Source organism: Sarcophilus harrisii, chromosome 5, assembly GCF_902635505.1.
Source record: "Sarcophilus harrisii chromosome 5, mSarHar1.11, whole genome shotgun sequence".
Taxonomy (NCBI): Eukaryota; Metazoa; Chordata; class Mammalia; order Dasyuromorphia; family Dasyuridae; genus Sarcophilus; species Sarcophilus harrisii.
Genome location: NC_045430.1, coordinates 19,579,026 through 19,601,622, shown reverse-complemented (window position 1 = coordinate 19,601,622; position 22,597 = coordinate 19,579,026). Strand labels below are relative to the sequence as shown.

General features: G+C 36.6%; 1 protein-coding gene across 1 annotated transcript in view; it reads left to right on the top strand.

The window, feature by feature from the left end:
- Nucleotides 1–22,597, top strand: part of POLR3B (RNA polymerase III subunit B) — a 125,569-nt gene that overhangs the window by 89,074 nt on the left and 13,898 nt on the right. Inside the window, exons 24-25 of the mRNA XM_012550622.3 lie at nucleotides 11,804–11,907; nucleotides 21,995–22,161. Of these exons, the coding sequence (XP_012406076.2) occupies nucleotides 11,804–11,907; nucleotides 21,995–22,161 (271 nt within the window). The remainder of the gene's footprint in view (nucleotides 1–11,803; nucleotides 11,908–21,994; nucleotides 22,162–22,597) is intronic.

Below are 22,597 nucleotides of genomic sequence, written 5' to 3'. Positions count from 1 at the left end.
AACAGGGCAACTTTTTTTAAAAAGTAAAAATTAGAGGACCATAATAGCAAAAGAGAGGGGGAAAAAATTATTAACTGAAAAAAGCCCCAATTTTAGAGAGAGAAAAAAAAAAAACCTCATAGCTTTAAATGTGAATAGATTAAAGAATCTAGTAAAAGAAATTTGTTTCTTAAATGTTTAAAAACATTAAAAATATTTCTTATAAGAAATAGACTTTAAAAACCCAAACATATATAAAATGAAGGTTAAAAAAATTGCTATGTTTAAAATGAATCTTTTTATTTTTTATTCAAGTTTTTTTTTATTTTCAAAATATATGTATGGATAATTTTTCAATACTAACCTTTGCAAAGCCTTCTGTTCCAATTTTTCCCTCCCTTCCTCTCACCCTCTCCCCTAAATGGCAAGTAATCCAATATGTGTTAAACATGGTAAAAATATATGTTAAATCCAATATATCCATACATATTTATACTGTTATCTTGCTGCAGAAGAAAAATCAGATCAGAAAAGGAAAAAAAATGAGAAAGAAAAGAAAACGCAGGCAAACAACAAAAAGAGTTAGAATGTTATGTTGTGATTCACATTCAGTTCCCACAGTCCCCTCTCTGGGTGTAGATGGCTCTCTTCATCACAAGATCATTGGAACTGGTCTCAATCATCTCATTGTTGAAAAGAGCCACGTCCATCAGAATTGATCATTGTATAATCTTGTTGCCATGTACAATGATCTTCTGGTTCTGCTCACTTCACTTAGAGTCAGTTCATGTAAGTCTCTCCAGGCTTCTCTGAAGTCATCCTGCTGCTCTTATAGAACAATAATATTCCATAACATTCATATACCATAACTTATTCAGCCATTCTCCTACTGCTGAGCATCCATTCAGTTTCCAGTTTCTTGCCACTACAAAAAGAACTGCCACAAACATAAAAATGATTTAAAAAAAAAAAAAGGCGTTGCCATAAATTATAAGATGAAACAAAAACAAACATTCAAAAATAGATATAAAAAAATTATATTATGTTGAAAGGAACTATAGACAATCAATATCAGTAATAAACCCATATGTTCCAGATGCTTTAAAATCCAAATTGATAAAGAAAGCATTATCTGAGCTTTTAGAAGTATAGGTATTTAACACAATAGTGATAGGAAACTTCAGTGTCTTTTAAATTTCTGGAGAAACTCGAGTTGAAAGACTTCGTATCTTCCAAATAGAGCTTTTACAAAAATTGACCATGGAGTGGGTACAGGGATATTGCAAACAAATATTAAAAAGCAAGAAAATGATAATGATGAAATAATATTTCAAAATTTCTGGGATGCTGCTAAAGCAGTCCTTGAGAAAAATCATATCCTTACAATCATACATCAAGAAAATAGAAAAAAAAGATTAATGATCTGAATATGCATTTTAAAAGTTAGAAAATCAATAACACAGAGAAAAGTGGAAGGACAACCCAGGGAGCACAGAGTATAGAAGCAGAAGGATGGGGTGATTAAAAAGTCTCATATGAGTCAAAAACAGTGAAGGATTGAGAAAAGATTATCAGATTTGCTGATTAAGATTGATAACTTTGAAGAAAGTACTTTCAGTTGAGTGAGAATGAGGTTGAGAATTTGGGAGCCTGGACTAGTAATAGCAATAATGATAATAACTAACATTTACCTAGTACATTGTCTGATCTGATTTTCACAGTCACTCTGTGAAGCAGGTGCTAGGGCTTGCCCAGGATCCCATACAATGAGGACATGAGGCAGGATTAGAACTCAGGCCTTTGTCATTCTGCTACTTCAGAAGGGCAGATTTGAGGGTCGGGGTGGAGGATTAGAACTAATATGATTATTTCTACCATGTTTAATATATTGGAGGGATTACCATTTAGGAGAGGGCATGGGGGAAGGGAGGGAAGATTAGAACACAAGATTTTCAAAGGCTAATGTTGAGGAATTGTCCACATATATGTTTTAAAAAATAAAAAGCTTTAATTTAAAAAAAAATAATATAATTGTAAGCCACCCAGTGACAACTCAACTTGTAGTTTTTGCTCTTTTCCAGGAGAACGTGTTTCCTTGTGTTGTGTGCGCATGTATATTGGGAGGCTTGCTGCACTTGGGGTGTTGGGCAGCAGGATGTGGCAATTCTGGGTTGGGGGATCAGGATGAGGAAGTTTATGGGTATCTGGGTTGGGCCCAGGACGGAGGAGGCTTCAGTGAGAGAGGGGGACTGAGGGAGAGACTGTTGTCAGATGGAGTTGGAGAGAAGCTCAAAATTAGCCTTTTAGGAGTGGGGGCAGAGAAGGTCCCTTCTCTGATTCACTGATGGCACACCCCATTCCACAGCCCCCACTGTGGAGACCATTGAACTAACTCAATGGTCTCCACACTGATTAAAATTCACCTTGTGAAGAGAGCCCGTCTGTGTTGGCCAAGGAGGGCAGTGCTAAGCAATGGGTTTTTTTAGACTTGGGAAATTTTTTATTTGGACTTGGGATTTTATCAACAAGGGGAATTTCTGGTTTGAAAATTCTTCACCCAAGGAACTTCTGTTCTCAGGGACCTTCCCAGGGCACTGAGAGCATAAGTGAATTAATTGCCCATGATCACTACATCAGGGGCAGGATTTGAACTCTTGTTCTGCCTTATCTTCTCCCATTGTCTCCTAAGCTATTATTCTTTGTCATGTTGCACTTGGAATGTTTGTGTCCAACGGGCCAAGAGGCAACTGGCAATCGAGGGCTGGGGAGGTCCAGGGCTGAAAAGAGGGATTTTGAGGTCATTTTCACAGGACAGACAAGTCCCGAAGAGAAAGCTTTTTGTACATTGACTGGTGGTTACCTTGAAGCATTCACCCTAGAGTTTACTTCACGTAGCCATGCCAGTAAGCCTATGGACCCGAGCCCTGCCAAGAGACCTGAGGCATTGCGTACTGGTGACCACTCTGTCCTTTCAGCCATTTGTGTATATATATGTACAAGACAAAACAGGGGCCGAGGAATCAAATTAGTGTTGCCTCCTTAATTGGAGGAGAGTTAGTGAGGGATGTTCACTCTGCTGTGAGAATACCTTCAGGTTGCCACCTCCCCCTCACTGGTTTAAAAGGATCTACATTTTGGGCTCGCATTCACATTTTTCTTAAAGCTGGTTGCTGTTTTTATCATTAGTCCTTATCCCTCTGCTCTGCCTGGTCCCCTGGACTTCCTGATTAAATCTTCTGCTTAAAAGTATAACATAAAACTGTTACCAGAGATCCCTTCTGAATGCCAAGCCGGTGACAATTGTATTGTTCTCCATAACCCTCACTCTATTCCCTCCACGTGTTACAAAAATGAAAAAAAGACTATGATTACAGAAACTGTATTTTGTTATTAACTCACAGCCATTGGCAGGTGGCGAGCAATCTCTAGATACATGAAGCAATGGAAGGGGCAGATAATTCCACATATATAGGAAAGAATATTGATGCATGTAAAAGTCATTAAAAGAAACTTTAGGAAAAAGACTGAAGATGACAGATTGAGTTGGGTTAACTAAAGCAAGAGAATAAATAGCAATTAGTTGGGAATCAATGTGAGTGCAGTGCAATCATTGGGCTGGGAAAGAGAGTGAAAGTGTTTTATCAGGAGCTGTTTGAAAGTGAGGGAAGAGACAATAGATCACCATCACCTTCTGTGACCCCAGCAATGGAGGAGGATTGATCCAGGAGCTGAGGGATGAGGGGAAGCAGTTCTGTAAAGAACCCAGCAGAAGGCATCCGAAGGTTGGATGGAGCAGCAGATCAGGGTCCAGCCCTGGGCTGAGCACAGTCCACTCTTCAGATATGGGAACTTCAGGAAGCCAGTGTCATTCTTTCAGTCTTCTAAGGAGAGATGCGGGGTTCTGGGAACCTCGATTCTTCTTGCCTTCTTGAGTTCACTTATGTAGCTCGGGAGTAAATGTGTGATCATCTGTTAATAGGGGGACTTTGATCCAGATTCTCAAGCAAATCATCTTTTAGAAGCGGCAAACACAGGTGAAGGCCAGTTACTGGGTCCTCGAGCCAGAGATACACACACTAAACAGAAAGCAGCCCTTGCTGCCTTAGGCTGGCCAGGGCGTTTCTCTCTCCCTCGCTCTTTTTGTTTGGTTCAGTTGGGAAAGAGCGCCGGGTATCCGAGATGTGGATTGCCTCCGCTTTCCCACCCAGCTTTCGAATGCGTTGGAAGGAGATGTGACTTAGCCGACTGCTGTCCAGGCTAGGCCGGGGGGAGAGCGTGGGGAGAGCGTGGGGGTTGCTGGGTCCTTGGGCCCTCCCTGCATTCCCTTTCCCATCTGCATTTTGAGTTCTAGAGTTCTAAAGACTATACCAAGTGAATAGGGGTGATATTCATAGGAGATAAAATTACGTAGAAGTGGATTGTTCTGTTAAGGTGGGAGCCATTGATCCTCTCACACTGTGATGTATATTCTAGACGTAGAGAAGGTATCAAATTGAAAAGGATATTTTGTTTCACAAGTAGCTGGTGTTATTTACTTAGAAGGTAAACAGACTTTTTACCTTATTTTTTTCTTGAATTCTTTGGCTGAAATTGTCTGATGACCCAAAGAATGAAGAGGAAGAACCCAAAGAAAGTTTCATCTGCCTGCCAGGCAAGCCAAATTATTATATTTCCACATTTTCTCTGCTGATGGGGCAATGAGAAAGGGAAAAAACTGGACTCCTTTGATGTGAGGAGGGAGAAAAAGCAATATATCACTTCTGAAAGAACATTTCTCAGTCTCTCATGTGAAAAAGGATTAACACCTCCAACAAAGGTCCTGCAGGTCACAGAACTAAGAAGCGGACTGAGCAGTATCCCTAAGGAGAAGAAAAACTGTATTTAAGTTTGATTGTTGGGATCCAGAAGCTTTTTAATTGCTGGAGATCTGAGATAATGGTTTAACCCTTCTTGCAGTATCCACACTTAAACTCTTTAAGAAAAGGAAACTTGTTCAAATTGAATAAAGTCAGCATTTGTTTTTGTAGATGAATTCTTAATTCTCATCAAAATAACGGTTTCTTCCTGGGATGATTCAGTCCATCAAACTTCAATTAACACATTGTTTTGCTCTTTTGGGATCTTTTTGATCAAGAAATATTCTATTTCCTGGTTTCTTCTTCTGGTTCACACTGGGGAAAAGTAAGAAACTTCTTCACTAATCCCCTCCCCCCAAAAAAACAATTATTTTTGGATAAATTAGCCAGGAAGAAGAAAAAACCCTGCTTTCCTTACATGCAAAAAAAAATTCTTCATAGAGTTGTTGTCATTGAGAAAGCATGTTGTGAATTTTGGAGAAGTTATTATTATGGAAAGGAAGAAATAAGACCTAATGTGTGGAAAGTGCTAATATCTCCAGGCCTCCATTTTTATGTTTTCTTTTTTTATATCAGGAAGTTTCTAAAAATTGATTCCATTAAAAAAAAGTTAATGAGCAGATAATTAATAATAGCAAAATGAAGACATTCTAAAGTGCTTTATGCTTTTCAAAGTACTTCCTGCCGATCCGATGCTGGAAACAGCCCCCTTTTCTGTCCGTCTGACTTGGGGTGTCTCCTCTGTTTGATCCTGCTCTAATGAAAGCTCCCAGGGTGAGGGGAAGAAAAGCAGCTAGTGCAAAGCGATCAGTCGATATCTTCCCAGGCTTTTATCAGAAAAGAAATTTGGGCACAGATCTGACACAAATATTAAAATTCAGCTTTTTCGATGCAAACAGACAGTTCTTCAGCTGGACTGAAGCATTATTTAATTTTCTGTTTGCAGGACAAAATTTGGTGTAAACAGTTAACAAGCAACCTCTTGACCTTTCAGTAAATACCCAAATAAACCTTTGAAATCGGATGGTTAGTTGTTTTATGGCATAGAATAAAAATCTCCAATTGGGTTACCTAATAGTGGACCTTGAACACATTTGATTAAGCTCTTGACACTTTGGGTAGTGTGTATTTGGTAAAGTTCCTCTGGCTATTGTTTTTACAATCGTGGCTTCCAGGACCATTGTAGGAGTTTCAATTAATTAGCCCTTTGTGTGCTTCAGACTATGCAAATTTATCACATCAAACCATTCCACAGCTCATGGGAAAGCCATGTAAAAAACGGCATTGTCTTCTAGTGCCTCCTCTCATTTAGAGTGATGTTTTAATAAGAAAGCTAATCAAGTTTTCCTATGCATTATTTATCTGTTAACATGTAAGGAAGAGCTGAATTAAAATTATGTCAACCAGGATGTGCCCAGTGATGTGATAGATCTGGAAAAGATTCGGCTGTAGGACAAAACTAATATGATTCAACAATTTTTGTCCTCCTTTTTGGGATTGTTTGGGGATAGTGGTGTGTAGGGGGAAATGGTTAACTTGACAAGAAGCATTGGTGGAAGGACAGTGGGGAGAGGGAGGGTTACTTCACTGAGGAATCACATTTTCATGTAGAGATCCTGATTTCTGATTATTTAAAAGTTCATAAGAGAGAAGTTATTCTGGACAGAATATTTGATTTGGAAACTTTCCTGCAATTTTTCTGATCTGGTCCTTTCTTAACATGTTTGTTCCTCATCACTGAGGCTGCTATCAAGTTTTACAGAATTTTCAGCCTTGGGCATGATAGGGTTAAAATTATTATAATAACTCTCTTAATAATGGCAATGATCTAAATAATTCTATCTAGAACTAGTCTTCTTTTTCCCCCTTCAGCAAAAATCAGAAACACTGCTACTACTTCTGTTCATTAACTTACTCCCTTTCCTTTACCAGTAATCCTGCTGAGAGTGATTAGGTTAGTTAATAATGATGATGATGATGATAATCATAATACCATCTTGTATTTATATAGTACTTTCTGCCATGGACCTCAGAATACTACATAGGTATTAGCTGGTCTTTTCTCAAAATATTCAAGAATAGATAGATAAGTTACTTCCACTTCAGAAACCAAGAAACTAAGCCCCATTAAAATGAAACTGATTTTTACCTATTGTCATACAGAAAATCATTTAAAGAGAAGTTTCAGTCTCACTTGTCTGTTAAGAAATAATGTCTATTCCACAACATCATTTAATACACCATTTTACTCCTCTTGGAGTTAGATTACCATGAAAATAAAATGTAGATATTTTTTGTTTTAGAATTTTATTAATTAGTTCCTAAAGAAAAGAATTTTTCCTGATTAGAGGAAACTTTTATCCCTAAAAGATATACTAAATGAAGATAGATGATCTATTTTATTATAGAAAAGCAACACAAGAACCTAAATTTAGAATCTGTACAGCACACAGTTGGGAGGGAAGAATGTCTTCAACTAAGGTATAGGGATAAATTCTCTAAAAAAAGCTATCTTTTCTCAAATTTATCATTCAAATTTCTTAGTGGAAACTGGTAGAGGATAATGTTCTGGAACTCCTTTCATTTGCTAACTACCCAACTTATTCCTGTGAGTAAGTGATGTGAAAAAGCCCACAAAATTACTTCAGCCCAGCACTTAATACCCAAGGGGTGCAGCTCTGCAAGACAAGACCCCTTGCCACAAGAGGTAGCAGAGAATGTGGCCAGATCAATGGTGTGTTTTACCATGCAGTGCCTCATTGTGAGCCTTAGAATATGTCTGAACTTCTTTCTGATTGTTTTCCACTTTGGAAATATTCTGATGGAGTAGTAGGCCCAGTGGACAAAGTAGCAAGAGAGAACCCTACAGCCTGATGGAGAGGGACAGGTCCCAGCCTGGTGACAGGGGTAGTTTCAGTTTTGTTGCTGATTTCTCTCCGACTTGGGCCAAGCACTTATTTCTGGTTCCTCACCTGGAAAGCGGTTGGGAGGAGCCAATAACATGAAAACAGCCTTCTTAGCATAAGTACTATGCAGATCAGATGTTTAATAAAAGTATTTATGTAGCACTTTTTTGCAAAATTTGTTAAGTGCTCGACTAATCTTTTATTCTCACAACAACTCTGGAAGGTGCTAATGTATCTCCCCCATTTTACAGATGAAGAAACTAGGGCAGAGGATAAGTGACTTGCCCAGTGTCCCCAAATTAACAAGTATCTGAAGCTGAATTTTAATTCAGGCCTTCCTGACTCCAGGTCCAACAATCTTAACACTTTAAATAATAATAGTAAATAATAAAACAGTGGGGCTAGTTTATTTAAGTAAGGGTTGGTTGTGAGCAAAATATTAAATGTTAAATTATTTTATTTTTTCTCTTAATTTTGATTATTATAATAAGATTAAAATAGGACCCAAAACTAATCCTTTATACAAAAGTTGGAGGGTTTAAAATATCAAAAGTGACAGAAGAAGTTGTAGCTGGATATGCTTCCTGGGAAAAATCTGAAAAATAATCAAACTGATTGGGGAGTAGCAACCCTAAGAAGAGGCCCGTAAAAGGAGGCAAACTAGCGCTTAGACTGAGGTACTTTTTTAGTTTCTAATTTGCTTTCACCTTTATCTCAGTATTAAGAGTGGCGACATCAGAATGCTGCTGTTTTAAGGACGGAAAAGTTTTCTTTGTTGCCAATTTTCTAGTTTTTTCAGAAGTTCCTTTAGCTGGAGTTTGTGTTGCACAGTTAGCTGGTGTGCTGAATTTTTTTAGGCATATTAACCCAGTGTATTTGCATTTCACTGCCAGGAGGTTGTGCTCTAAACAGTGGTGTGGAGAAACCAGCGTGAGCCAGGGACTGAGATTTTATTTTCAAATATGAAATGCTGTGTAAGCATCTGAGGTATGAATTGGTAATTGTCTCACAACATTTTCCATTCGATATGCTTTATTTGTCTCCCATCCTCTTTTCGTGCTTTCAGGGAAGTATTAACACATTGAAACGAACTGCATATCATTTACATTTTTAAACCAATGTTAGAGGAAAATGACCATAACATTTAAGAGTTTAAATATCAAGAGGAATTTTACGCCCCAGTCCCTAGAGAAAATACAGATTTACTGTTTTGTATGAAAGATGAAGAGAAACTTTGCTATTATGATTAGAGGCGTGAACAATTTCTGAAACTGAAAAACAAGTTTGGGGATTTTTTGGTTTGTTTATTTGTTTTTGTTTTTTTTTTTAAAGAAGATATCTGGAGCTATGATGAAGAAGTTTTTGTGGAAAGCTGAACTTTTCCAACGGCCACGCTCATTTGAGATCATCAGATTCTGTCTAAATATTTTGTTTTAACTTCTAAGCTCATTATGCCCTCTTTGTGTTAACTTGTATTAAAATCTGTCAGCTATGACTGGTCTCATAAGCACAGTCAGCGGACCAGAATAAGTTAATTATTTACTTGTGCCACTAGTGCTCTTCATTTAATGAAATGCACAGCTGTGTTAGATCTGCGGTGGGATGTGTAGCCGCCATTGTTCTACAAGTCAGCAGAGGGTAGAAGCCGCTATGATGGAGAGCCCTCGGCTCTTTCTGCTGTTCTGCCTTTCTGTGTCGATTTCATGGATCTTTTATCATTCACTTTCACACAAAACAAACAACACAGGGCTGTCTGCTATGGGAACCATCTTGGCATAGAAAAGGGTCTTCAGAGCCTAAAGTAATTTTAAGTTAGGGAAGATTTAATTTTTGGCTTACAGGTGCCCCGGGTACAGAGACAGCCCAGATATTTCCTAGAAGTGAGTGGAAGGAAAGAAAAAAAAAAAAAAACAACTCAAAAGTTTCGTTTTTATTTTTAACAAAAAAATCCTCTGAGAAAGGAGAGTCTAGATTTCAATTAGATTTCAGTCAACAGTCTTAAGACATTGAGATTTAAGAATTTGTCTCATCTTGATGACCAGATTGCATTTGCAAATAAAACATCAGCTAAAACTTAAAATGATAGAGTATGTTCTCTTTCTACCCTTCCCTCCTAGGAATATTTCATGCTCACTCTTTTCTTAGTTCATGCACCTATTTCCCCACACCCCCACTTTCTCTTCTTGGAGGGTGGACAAGTAGCCCCCCTCCTGAGTAGACGCCAGCACCCCCCTGTGAACTGACTGGTAAGGGAGGGGGTCCCTGGTTTTTGTTTTGGGGTTTGGGATTTTTTTTTTAAGGGATACAACTACATCAGCTATCTCTCGGCACTCTCATTATTCCAAAATTTTATTCCTTCTAGAGAAAAGTCATTGGGGCCAGCCTCCTCACTGATTTTTTTTTAAACATTTTTGTGTTCTAACAGACAATGTTTGTGTCTGTGAACCTAGATTTACAATTTGATCCCTTTCAGCCTCGCCTTCCTGGTAGTCCCAGGGTTTTGTCAGCAAAATTCAATGTGGACATGATGGATTTTTAGAGCAGGGTGAGCAAGGATTAAACCTCACTCCAGCACAGATAAAAATGCACTTAACTAGCTAACTTCCTAATGCCTGCTAACTTTACCATCCGTTGATTCAGTGGGGATGCTTTCTTGTTAAAATGTCAGAATCCCAATAATAGAGCAAATAAGTACCCTAACATATAGCTTCTCAAATTTGATGAGTTGTGTATTCAACCTACCAGAAATCTGAGTACTTTTATGCAATTAAGTTTTTCTCTTCCTGCCCTGTGATCAGCACTTTAGAAAAAATATATAATTTTAGATTCTAAGCCACGATTTAGAAAATGGTTTTCAACTCTAATTTGATGATCATAAGCCCAAAAGAATGAGTGATTGTGAAGCACCAAACATTTCTTGTAGAATCATGTATTTTTCAGTGTTTTGATGATTTGATCCATATCTAAATCTAATACAACAAACATCTGACGGTTTTATGAGGCTTTCAGGTTGACAAAGCCATTTAGCTTACATTGTCCCCTTCGAGCCTCACAGTGACCCTGGGAGGTAGAACAGATGAAAGGTTGGCATCTCTCTACTGACATAAGAGCATTTTCATCATTTTACTTGTTTTTGGCCAGTTTTATCGTGAACTAATTTTCCGATACTAAATTATATTTCTTATTTATGTCCTAATAACTAAGAAATCAAAGTAATAAACCAGAGGCAGCTTCTTATTTAATATCATTTTCATTTCTCAGAAATATGGTACTAGGATAATATTGAAGTTTATTTCACTGAATTTAGAAAACCTGTGCCTTTTTTGTGAGTTTTTTGTTTTGGGAATCTTGGCACCTTAATTTATGGTTACTGTCATTCATACTGGAAATGATTCAAGAATTGATTTTTCTTCTTGAATTTTATACTTTGAGCCAATAACAAACCATCTACTATGTGTTACCCTGTGGATAGACATTGTAATTCCATGAGGCAGTTTAAGCTCAGCCAGAGGAACCTTGGACAAACAAAAGAGCTGAGTATTTGCAACTGTGTACACAGACCTGTGAACATATCAGAGACAAATTAGCCCTTGTTATTTGAAAATTGAATCCCAAACTTCTCCCTGGTTTAATTGCACATCAACCATATACAATAAAGGTGATGGTCGTGGGGAAACGGGATGGACCGGTAGGTATCTAATTAGGAGACTCTCCCTGTGACTTTGGTGGGGGAGGGATCGTAGCCTGACATCCCTCTTAAAAGGGGTGAGATTTCTACCAGGAGGAGGTCGGAGATGAAACCTCCAGGATTCATTCACTCATAGTTGATGCTTCAAGTTGGATGAGCAAACTTGTCAGCGCGTTGCTTTTAGCTGCCACCTGGAGGAAATTGTTGATCCACCAGGCTACCTATGAGGTCTATTGCAAACTTCTGTGGTGAATGAAATTAGGAAAGGTGGGGAGGGACAATAGGGAGCAGAGTGGGAAGATTCACTGCGAGCACTCTATTCTCCCATTGAGCTCATTTTCTTTCTTTTCACTCCAAATCTTTCTTCTTCCCAGGTGTTTGTGGGTTGATCGTTCCTCAGGAAGACATGCCATTTTGTGATTCCGGAATCTGCCCTGACATCATAATGAACCCTCATGGCTTCCCATCACGTATGACGGTCAGTCACCTTGATTTTTCTTAGGAATCGCTCCTTTTTAGAGTAAGGTTAGAAGATGGTTATGTCTCTCTCAGTGGAGGAATTAAAGACTTGAAACTTTGAAGTAAAAATTTTAGACACTGCTATCTTGTCCTAAGTTACCTGGGAGATAATTAGATCTCTCTAATTCTACCATGGCTTCTTTCTCATCCCTACATACAGAAGCTCCTTGGATATGGTATTGAAGCTTAAGTAGAGAGAAGGGAGATTTTTTTTTTTAACTTCCCTTTGTAAATCACAGTCACTTGTGTAATTTACTTTTAACAAACTAAGCGACTGATCTTTAGTAGATGAGCACTTTCTATAAATTTAGGAGGTTTAGAAGAAGTCCTTATATATTATATGTATAGAATGTTTTATGGAGTCCCTTGTACCCTACTAGTGTCCCTTGGTGGTTTAATATCAGTATCACAATGTCCCAATTGGCCTCTGAGTTCCCAAGGCAGGACTGGGAAATTTTAGACAGTAAGTCTGATATTGATCAAACTATCAGCTGTCCTGTCTCTCTGACATGACTTGTAGTACAGCTTATGATTGACATTATTCTTCAGAGTATTTACGTGTGTGCGCGCACGTGCTCATGCGTGTGCGTGTATTTTTTTCAAAATGGTCTCATTTGAAGAATACCATCTCTTTTTGGGGACAGACCATATTCAGACCAATATGGCATACTTTGGATCAGAATAATGATAATCTTGTGAGGCATAATTTGGTAACCAGCCAGATTTTGCTGTTAAGTCTTTTTTCCCTGTTAGCTCATCAGGATATACAGTATGAGTAGACTCAGATAAATTTATTTATGACACTTAATGGCACCTGTATTATTGAGAAGATATCCAGGTGTGTTTGTCTCTCTATCTGCTTGCCTACCTACATAAATAAATGCAAAGTATACATGGTGCCATCCCTACATTCTTACTTAGAGTTTATTGTGCCCAACTCTTTCCTCCCCATTGCCAAACAAAACAAAATTTAAAAGCACCTGGTCTAATGTAAACAAAAAAATTTAGGACCAGGAGACTTTCATCATAGAGTCATGAGGCTAGAGGAGACGTCCTCTAGTAGGCATAATCTGGTCCTCCCCTTTCTGGACCTTCAGGAAGGTGAAAGCCCAAGCCATGTTGGAGAACTGGCTGTCTCTTTTGTTCTTGAAGCTCTGCATGGACAGTCTGACCTCCTTTTTGAGATAATTTGAGTGTTTGAAAGCCAAGAATATCTTTTTTTTCCTTCTCAATAGTATTTTATTTTTCAATTACATGTAAAGATAATTTTCAATGTACATTTTTGTAAGATTTTGAGTCCCAGTTTTTTCTCCTTCCCTCTCCTTTCTCTAGAACAGCAAGCAATATGATATAAGCTATACGTGTACAATCATTTTAAACATTTCCATATTAGTCATGATGTGAAAGAAAAATTAGAACAAAAGGGAAAAATTATGAGAAATAAAAAGCAAACTAACAGACAAACAAAAAAGGTGAAAACACTGTCCTTTGACCAGCCTTCAGTTTCCATAGTTCTCTCTCTGGATGTGGATGGCATTTTCCATCCCGAGTCTGTTGGAATTGTCTTGGATCTCTGTGTTATTGATAAGAGCCAAATCCACCACAGTTGATCATCACATAATCTTGCTGTCACTGTGTACAATGTTCTCTTGGTTCTACTCTCTTCCACTTAGCATCAGTTCATACAAGTCTTTCCAGTTTTTTCTGAAATCAGCCTGCTCATTATTTCTTTTTCTTTTTTTGTAGTACTTTATTTTTCCAAATAGGTGCCAAGATAATTTTCGATATTCACTTTTGCAAAACCTTGTGTTCCAAATTTTTCTCCCCCCTTTTCTCTCCCCAAGACAGCAAGCAATCTAATATAGGTTAAACATGTGCATTTTTCTAAATATATTTCCATATTTGACATGCTGAGCCAAAAAAATCAAATCAAAAGGGGAAAAAAAAGCAAACAAATAACAAAAATGGTGAAAATACTAAGTTGTGATCCACATTCAGTCCCAATGCAGATGGCTATTTCCATTCCAAGTCTATTAGAATTGCTTTGAATCACCTCATTGTTGAAAGGAACCATGTCCATCACAGTTGATCATCACATAATCTTGTTGTTATGTATAATGTTCTCTTGGTTCTACTCACTTCGTATTATATCTTATAGAATAATAGTATTACGTTCATGTATCATATTCAGCCATTCTCCCACTGATGGGCATCCACTCAGTTTCCAGTTTCTAGCCACGACAAAGAGGGCTGCCACAAATGTTTTTGCACATGTGAATCCTTTTTCCTCTTTCATGATCTCTTTAGAATGCAGACACAGTAGTAGCATTACCTGCCAGATCAAAGGATGTATACAGCTTGATAGCCCTTTGGACGTAGTTCCAAATTGTTCTCCACAATGGTTGGATCATTTCACAAGTCCATCAACAATATATCAGTGCCCCAGTTTTCCTACATCCCCCCAACATTTATCCTTCTTTTTTCCTGACATCTTAACCAGTTTGAGAGGTGTGAGGTGGTACTTCAGAGTTGTTTTAATTTTCATTTCTCTAATTAGTAGTGATTTAGGGCATTTTTCATATGACTATAGATGGCTTTAGTTTCTTCATCAGAAATTGCCTCTTCATATCCTTTTGACTATCGGTTGGGGAATGGTTTGTATTCTTATAAAGTTGAGCCAATTCGCTCTATATTTTAGAAATAGGCTTTTATCAGAGACACTGTCTGTAAAAATTGTTTCCTAGCCTTCTGCTTCCTTTCTAATCTTGGCTGCAGTGGTTTTATTTGTGCAAAACCTTTTTAATTTAACCTAATCAAAATTATCCATTTTGCATCTCATAATGTTCTCTACTTCTTGTTTTATATAATAATGTATATATAAAAATTTTATATATAAATGAGATCTGACAGGTAAACTATTCCTTGTTCTCTTAATTTGCTTATAGTATCACCCTTTATATCTAAATCATGAACCCATTTAGTCCTTATCTTGGTATAGGTTTGAGATAGAGTGCAATGCCTAGTTTTTGCCATACTATTTTTCAATTTTCCCAACAATTTTTGTCATATAGCGAGTTCTTATCCCAGAAGCTGAAGTCTTTGGGTTTATCAAACAGTAGATTACTATAGTCATTGTGTCTTGTGTACTTAACCTATTCCAGTGATCCACCACTCCATTTCTTAGCCAATACCAAATGGTTTTGATGACTGCCACTTTATAATAGAGTTTTAGATCTGTTACAGCTAAGGCCAAGAATTTCTAATGTCCCACAAAATCCTCTCTGCTGCGATTCTCCTTTCTTGCTGGTACTCCTTAGATAAAGAGAATAACTGATTATCATTCCCCTTATCAAATGCTTTCAAATATTAGAGAGAATAATCAAGTTGAAAATAAATATCGATCCAAACAAAAGAAACACAAGATGAGGAATGGCTGACCAGATGAAACCACAGCTTTTTTTTCCTCCCTCCCCATCCCTCTTAGAAAAGCAAAGTTGATCACAAAGTAAAATATGAGGGAGTAGTATACTGCTATTGTTCCTATTAAAAAATTGAAATTATAAAATGTTGTGTTAAAATTAATCTAATATACATGGTCCAGGAAATAATCTTTCATTATGCTCTACTTTAGATAAACCTTTGCCATTAGGTATTAGGACTAGGGTGTGAAGAAACAGGAGATAATGTAGAGGATACCAAAAATGATTCCTCTGAAAGAATGCCCTACATAAGGAAAAGTTAAAGGGACTGAGGCAATTTCACCAGAGAAAAGCTAGCTGAAAGATGAATTAGAATCATAGAATCTTTTTTAAAATGTTTTTTTCAATTTGTCAAGCCTTTTTTTTTTTTCCTCCTTCCCACCTCTCCCTTCACATACACTAAAAATAAAGAAGAAAAGAGCAAAAGGAAGGTAGGGAGAGACAAAAGAAAGAAGGGAATAAGGGCAGGAAGAGACATAAGGGACAAATTCCCATATATCCAAAAATATTTTTCTCATTCTTCTTATTAGGCTATATCTCTGCCATATGTATACTGTTTTTCTTCATCATTTTTCTGGAATAATGGTTGATTATTTCATTGATCACAGTTCTCAAATTTTTCAGAATTGTTTTTTTTAATATTAATATTATATGAGTGGTTCTGATGAATCTGCTCACTTTACTCTGTATCAGTTTGTACAGATTTTCCCACATGTCTCTGGAACAATCTTTTGCTTCATTTCTTGCAGCACAGTAGTATTCTATTACACTCACATGCCATAATTTATTATTCCTCATTCCCTAGTTGATGGATATACCTCTATTAGTTTCTTGTTCTTTGTGGGCACAGAAAGAATTGCTAACTTTTTTTTTTTCTTACAGAATTCTTTTTCCCCTTTCTTTTATTTCTTTAGGTTATAGATCTAGTAGTGATATTGCTAGGTCATAGGGCATACACATTTCAGTAACTTTGGGGGCATAATTCCAGCATGTCCTTTCTGAACAGTTGTACCAATTCCCAGCTTTACAAAAAGTACATCAATATGCCTGTTTTCTTGTAGTTCCCCAATTTTTGTCATCTTCTCTTTATTTGTCAGCTTTGCCAGTCTAATAAGTGTGAGGTTTTTTGATTTGCATTTCATCTACAAATGATGTAGAACGTTTTTTAATATGTCTATTGAAAGTTTAACTTTTTTTCCTTTAGGAAACTTTCTGTTCTTTTTATCTTTTGATCATTTATCAGTGGGGAATGGCTCTTATCCTTATAAAGTTGAACTCTTAGAAATGAGACCATTATAAAAGAAAAAAGAGATTTCCCCCAGTAATGTTGATTTGCAATCTTAGCTGCTTTCAACTTCTACCTTCTTTTTCTCAATCTCTTCCTTTCTTTTGCTAGTTGCATGAATTTTGTTCACATCAAAACTTTTCATTTATATATAATCAAGCAACACAAGGTTTTCTACTTACTTTATTTTCCAAGCTTGGATGGCCAGGCTGATCTTTTTTGGCCTTCAAAACATTAAATATATGATGGGTTGAACTGGTTCTTATAAGCTAATTTGGAAGCCAAACTACATTTTCTTTATGAGAAAATGTGTTCTGAGTTCCAGACAAGTGACTTACGGACATACTTTTAGGATTTAATCTTTTTGTCAGTTGGAGGCTATTGACATCCCTTTAATCCCTGTTGAACAGAGAGACTCTGCCAGTTCACTGAATGTTTGAACTCGGTATTCTGTCTTCTCCAACCCAGTGCTGGCATTTTTCCCCCATAAAAGTAATTAATTTGTTCCTTTTCTCAAAGGAAACTGCAAGTACACTTTCCCACATAGTCTTTAATTTTTAACATAAAAATTAGCCAAGATTGTTGTATTTCAATTAAGTCAAGAAATGACTTTTTTCTAGTATTTTAATAGTATTTTATTTTTCCAAATATAGTTTTCAGCATTCACTTTTGTAAGACTTTGTGTTCTAAATTTTTCTCCCTCCCTTCCTCACCTCTTCTCTCCCCAAGATAGCAAGCAATTTGATAAAGGTTATCTTTTTAACCATATTTCTGTATTTGTCATGTTGAGCAAGAAAAATCAGACCAAAAGGGGAAAAAATAACATTTGAAAGAAAAAACAAATAACAACCAAAAAAAGGTGCAAATAATGTGCTTTGATCCATGTTCAGTCTCCATAGTTTTCTTTCTGGGTGCAGAAGGTATTTTCTATCCCAAGTCTATGGAAATTGCCTTGAATCACCCCTTTGTTGAGAAGAGCCAAGTTCATCACAGTTGTTCATTACATAACCTTGCTGTTTGTATGTACAAAATTCTCTTGGTTCTGCTCACTTCACTCACCATCAGTTCATGTAAGTCTTCAGGCTTTTAGAAATCACCCTGCTCATCTTCTTACAGAACAATAATATTCCATAACATTCATATATCATACCTTGTTCAGCATTCTGCAACTGATGGGCATCCACTCAAGAGAAATGAATATTTTAAAAAATTAAAAACACAGTTGGAGCTTTCCATACCATCCAATAGGACTATGCTTTGTCAAATGTGTTTATTCTCTCTCTCTTCTTCCCATCACTTTTACAAAATTGAAACTTGAAAGTGAATCTCATGTTTTTTCTCATAACTTTGAAAATGAGAGAGAAAGCTTTTTTTTTTTTTTTTTTTTTTGGGTTAATGTCAATGTCCATTTTAAAAGACAGTGTCCTTTTTGTGGTCAAAGGACTGGAAACAGGAACTGTTTCCAAAACTTGGAAAATTGCCTTTTGTTTGAGGAATGACAAAACCAGGGATGTTGTATGAATGGGATGGAAAGTCCCTGAGCTTTAAGAAATGAAAACATGCTAGACACAAAATAGCATGGAAGACTATAAACTGATACAAAAATACAGCAGAAATAGGAAGACAAAATACATATTGACAATAAGGGGGAAGAAAGCTGAGTGTTCCAAAATGATCATGGCATGCTTTGCCCTCAAAAATAGATAGAAGACTCTTAAAGAAATCAGGGTCTGGGATGCCGAAAATGCCAGACATTTTTGAAGCTTTGGTTAGTTTGATTCATTTGCTTTTTCTTTCTCTTTTTTTTACTCTTTATGAAAAATGGTTCTCTCAAAGAGAGTAGGAAGGGACTACATTGAGAAATGTAGGTTCCATAGGAATAAAAAATCAATAAGAATATATTTTTAAAAATGAAAAATAGTGCTCTAACGATATGATCAGTTACTTATAATAAATCAAGAAACTAAGGCTACCCTCCAGCCTGGAGGGATCTCTTGCTTGAATATAGATCATGTACTAATGAATAATATTCTTTCATCTTCATTGGCCAAAGCAAAAATCAAAACCCAGGAGAGGCAGGAGCCAAGTGCCTTGGGCTTGATTTCTAGCTTCATGAAAGGTAACAAAACCCATAGAGATTTTTGTGCAGATGATCACATTCTTCCCTTCCAGAAGTAAGAATGTAGATACTGTTGATACCTGAGAGTCGAGTCATAGAGTCTTGGTTTTGCTAGGGAGCTCAGAGACTCCTGGTCTCCTCCAAAAGAAATCTCCTGGAAAGTGACCCACATGTGCAAAAATGTTTGTGGCAGCCCTTTCTGTAGTGGCAAGAAACTGGAAACTGAATGGATGCTCATCAGTGGGAGAAAGGCTGAATTAGTTAAGATATATGAACATTATGGAATAGTATTGTTCTGTAAGAAACGACCAGCAGGATAATTTCAGAGAGGCTTGGAGAGAGTGACATGAACTGATGCTGAGTGAAGTGAACAGAACCAGGAGATCATTGTACAGGCACCATCAGTAATATAGGATAATCAGTTCTGATGAATGTGGCTCTTTCCAACAATGAGATGATTGATGCCAGATCCAATGATTGTGTGATGAAAACAGTCATCTATATCCAGAAAGAGGGCTGTGGGAACTGAGTGTGAATCACAACATAACATTCTCACTCTTTTTGATGTTGTTTGCTTGCATTTTGTTTTCTTACTCATTTTCTTTCCTTTTTGAACTCATTTTTCTTGTGCAGCAAGAGAATTGTATAAATATGATTACATATATTAGATTTAACATATATAACATATATTGGATTACTTGCCATCTAGAGGAAGATGTGGGGGGAAGGAGTAGAAAATCTGAACCACAAGGCTATACAAGGGCAATGTTGAAAAATTATCCGTGCATATTTTTTTGGTTTGGTTTGGTTTGGTTTGGGTTTTTTTGCTGAGGCAATTGGGGTTACGTGACTTGCCCAGGGTCGCACACCCAGGGAGTGTTAAGTGTCTGAGGCCAGATTTGAACTCAAGTCCTCCCGACTTCAGGGCTGGTGCGCTATCCACTGTGTGCATATATTTTGAAAAGAGAAAGCTTAAAAAAAATTTTTTTTAATTAAAAGTAAGAATGGGGACAGCAAAAAAAAAAAAAAAATCTCCTACCATATGCTCTACAAGTAGCTATTTGTCCTTTGTTTGAAGAACTCTAGAAAGGGGCAATCCAGTGACTACCTATGCCAGCTTATTCTACTCTCAGATGTCTGTATTTAGGAGAAAGTTTTTGTTTTTTTTTTTTTTCTTAGAGGCAGCTGGGGAGTGCAGTAGACAGAGCACTGGCCCTGGAGTCAGGAAATCTAAGTTCATATTTGTCCTCAGACACTTAAGTAGTTTTGTGATCCTGGGCAAGTCATTTAACCGCTGTTACCTCCACAAAAGGGCCAGTTTTACCTAACATTCAGCCTAAATATACCTCTCTGCATCTTTCATCCACTGCTTCTAGTGAGGTCTTATAGAGTGCATAGATTGACCCAAAGAAATCTCATGATTCTGCAGGTCTCCAGGTACTTGAAGACCCCTGAGCTTGTTCTGACAGTCACAGTCAGTTTTCTGTGCTTCCTTCCACTGTTTTTTGTCGCTTAAAAGTCCAGGGTTGGTCATTGAGTTCTCTTGTATCCCACATCAGTTTTTAGGTGACTCCCCTTTCTCCTCATTGGAATTATTTTTCTTCTTGCCTTCAAGAATATCATCTTGAAAGTCTCCTGGACTGATTTAGCATGTGGAATTTATTCCACGGGATCCTACCTTTTTTTTTTTTTCTCTGAACTCTTTGAAATCATCTCTCAGGTATCTAATGTCCACATCAGATTTTGTCTGGTTTCCCTCCCTCTATCATAGATTCCAAGTTGGATTGATCACTTTCTGATCCATCAAATTTCCTTTCATTTTCTCTTCAGCAACCAGTTCATTTTGTAAAAATTAAGAGAGTGTAAATATCAGTTGTTCCTTTTCCTACCCACATAGTGGTTCCTTGACCTTTTTAAAAAATTAAGTATCATTGAGACAAGCTGGAGAATTAGTAACTATTTAACTTTTATCAGAGAAAGAACCTAAAACAGGTATATGAATATTTGAATTTACGTCACTGCTATACTGTGTCTTTGGGTCATTTCTGATAATTTTCCTGAACTCACCTATTTCTTTCTGTCCAGGTTTCCTTTGATATAACCTGTTGACAGTTTTGCTTTTATTTCAGTTTTGATTGATCTTTGCCATACTGGTAGAGAATCTGGTCCTAGATTTTCTCCTATGAATATATCTATTTAATATATAGTGCTCTTCCATCTAATCTTTCATGTGTCCTATTTATTTTAAATGCATAACCTCTTCAGATGCCATATTCTCGTCATGAGCCCACCTTTACCAAGTCCCAGTTATCCTTAGGAAGTCAAATTTTGTCTTCTTGGTTTGAGATTTCTAAATTATTTTGATAGGATAAATCCATAGTTAGTATATTTGTGTGTAGTCATCTGTCACCATAACCCTTAATATTTAGAAGCCCCAGCTCTAAGCCGGACAGGCCCCTGAAAGGTCATTTAGTCCAACCCTTTTATTTTACAAATGAGGAGACTAGAATTCTGTGATTTGTCAGAGGGTGCCTAGATAGTTGTTTAGATTTGAATCCAGATGCACTGACTCCCAATTTAATATTTGTTATTCTTAGCTGCTTTCTTAAGTTTTGTCTTGTGAATTTCTGGACATTTTTACTAATATTTGAAGCACTTGAATTGTATAGTGCCCAAGATGAAGAGCTCTTTAAGAGACCATATCTTCATATGTATTCAATACATGTTAGTTAATTTTAATTTAAAATAGTTGTTCAAGAAGTAAACATAAATTATGTGCCTAAATTACTATTACATGAAGTACCTCGTGAAGTCCAAATTCATTGACATTCTCGTTACTTGTGTCTGTGTTCAATAATTATATGACCATAAATCCTTGAAGCTCTCATATATTGAAACTTCAGAAGTAAGTCCACTTAACTGGCTTGCAGATTAAAAAAAAAAAAAAAATATATATATATATATATATATATATATATAATGTAAATAATTGTATGTATAAGTAATAGGCATAATATTATTTTTATAATACATATTAGGTAAAGTTGGGTTTGACATTTGATTTTTTAAATGTCCTATGAACTTTTGTATATGTAAATATGATAAGGGATCTGGATAATCACACATTAATTCATGAAGTATATGATTTCTTTATGTATTGCAGGTGGGAAAACTGATTGAATTGTTGGCTGGGAAGGCTGGAGTGCTTGATGGCAAATTTCACTATGGGACAGCTTTTGGAGGCAGTAAAGTTAAGGATGTGTGTGAAGATCTTGTTCGTCATGGTTATAACTACTTGGGAAAAGACTATGTAACATCTGGCATCACTGGGTAAGCATTTTTTGGCCTAAAATACTTTGAAGGAAGTGGGGAGATCTTGTTGGTGGGTGAGGAAGCTTCTATAGATTTCATTTCCATAATTTAATTTATATGTATCACCCTTTCAGTAAACAAAAATCTAAATTTTGAAAACATATACTCAGAAGATGCTTATTCCCATTCCAAAAGATTCTTCATTTCACTAAAGTTCCTTTAAATATTGGACTTACCTTTTTATATCTGAATGTATTTTCAGGTTATAAAGAGAGACTGAGGAGCAAAAAATTGTTAAGTAAAATAGTATAATGTCAGTAAATTAGAAAACATTATAATTTATGACAAGTTTATGTACACATCAGTTACATAAAATCAGTTGCCAAATAACAATATGAGAGTTTTAATTTGACTGTTTTTTAAATCTCTTGAATGTTAATGAAAATCTCTGGAG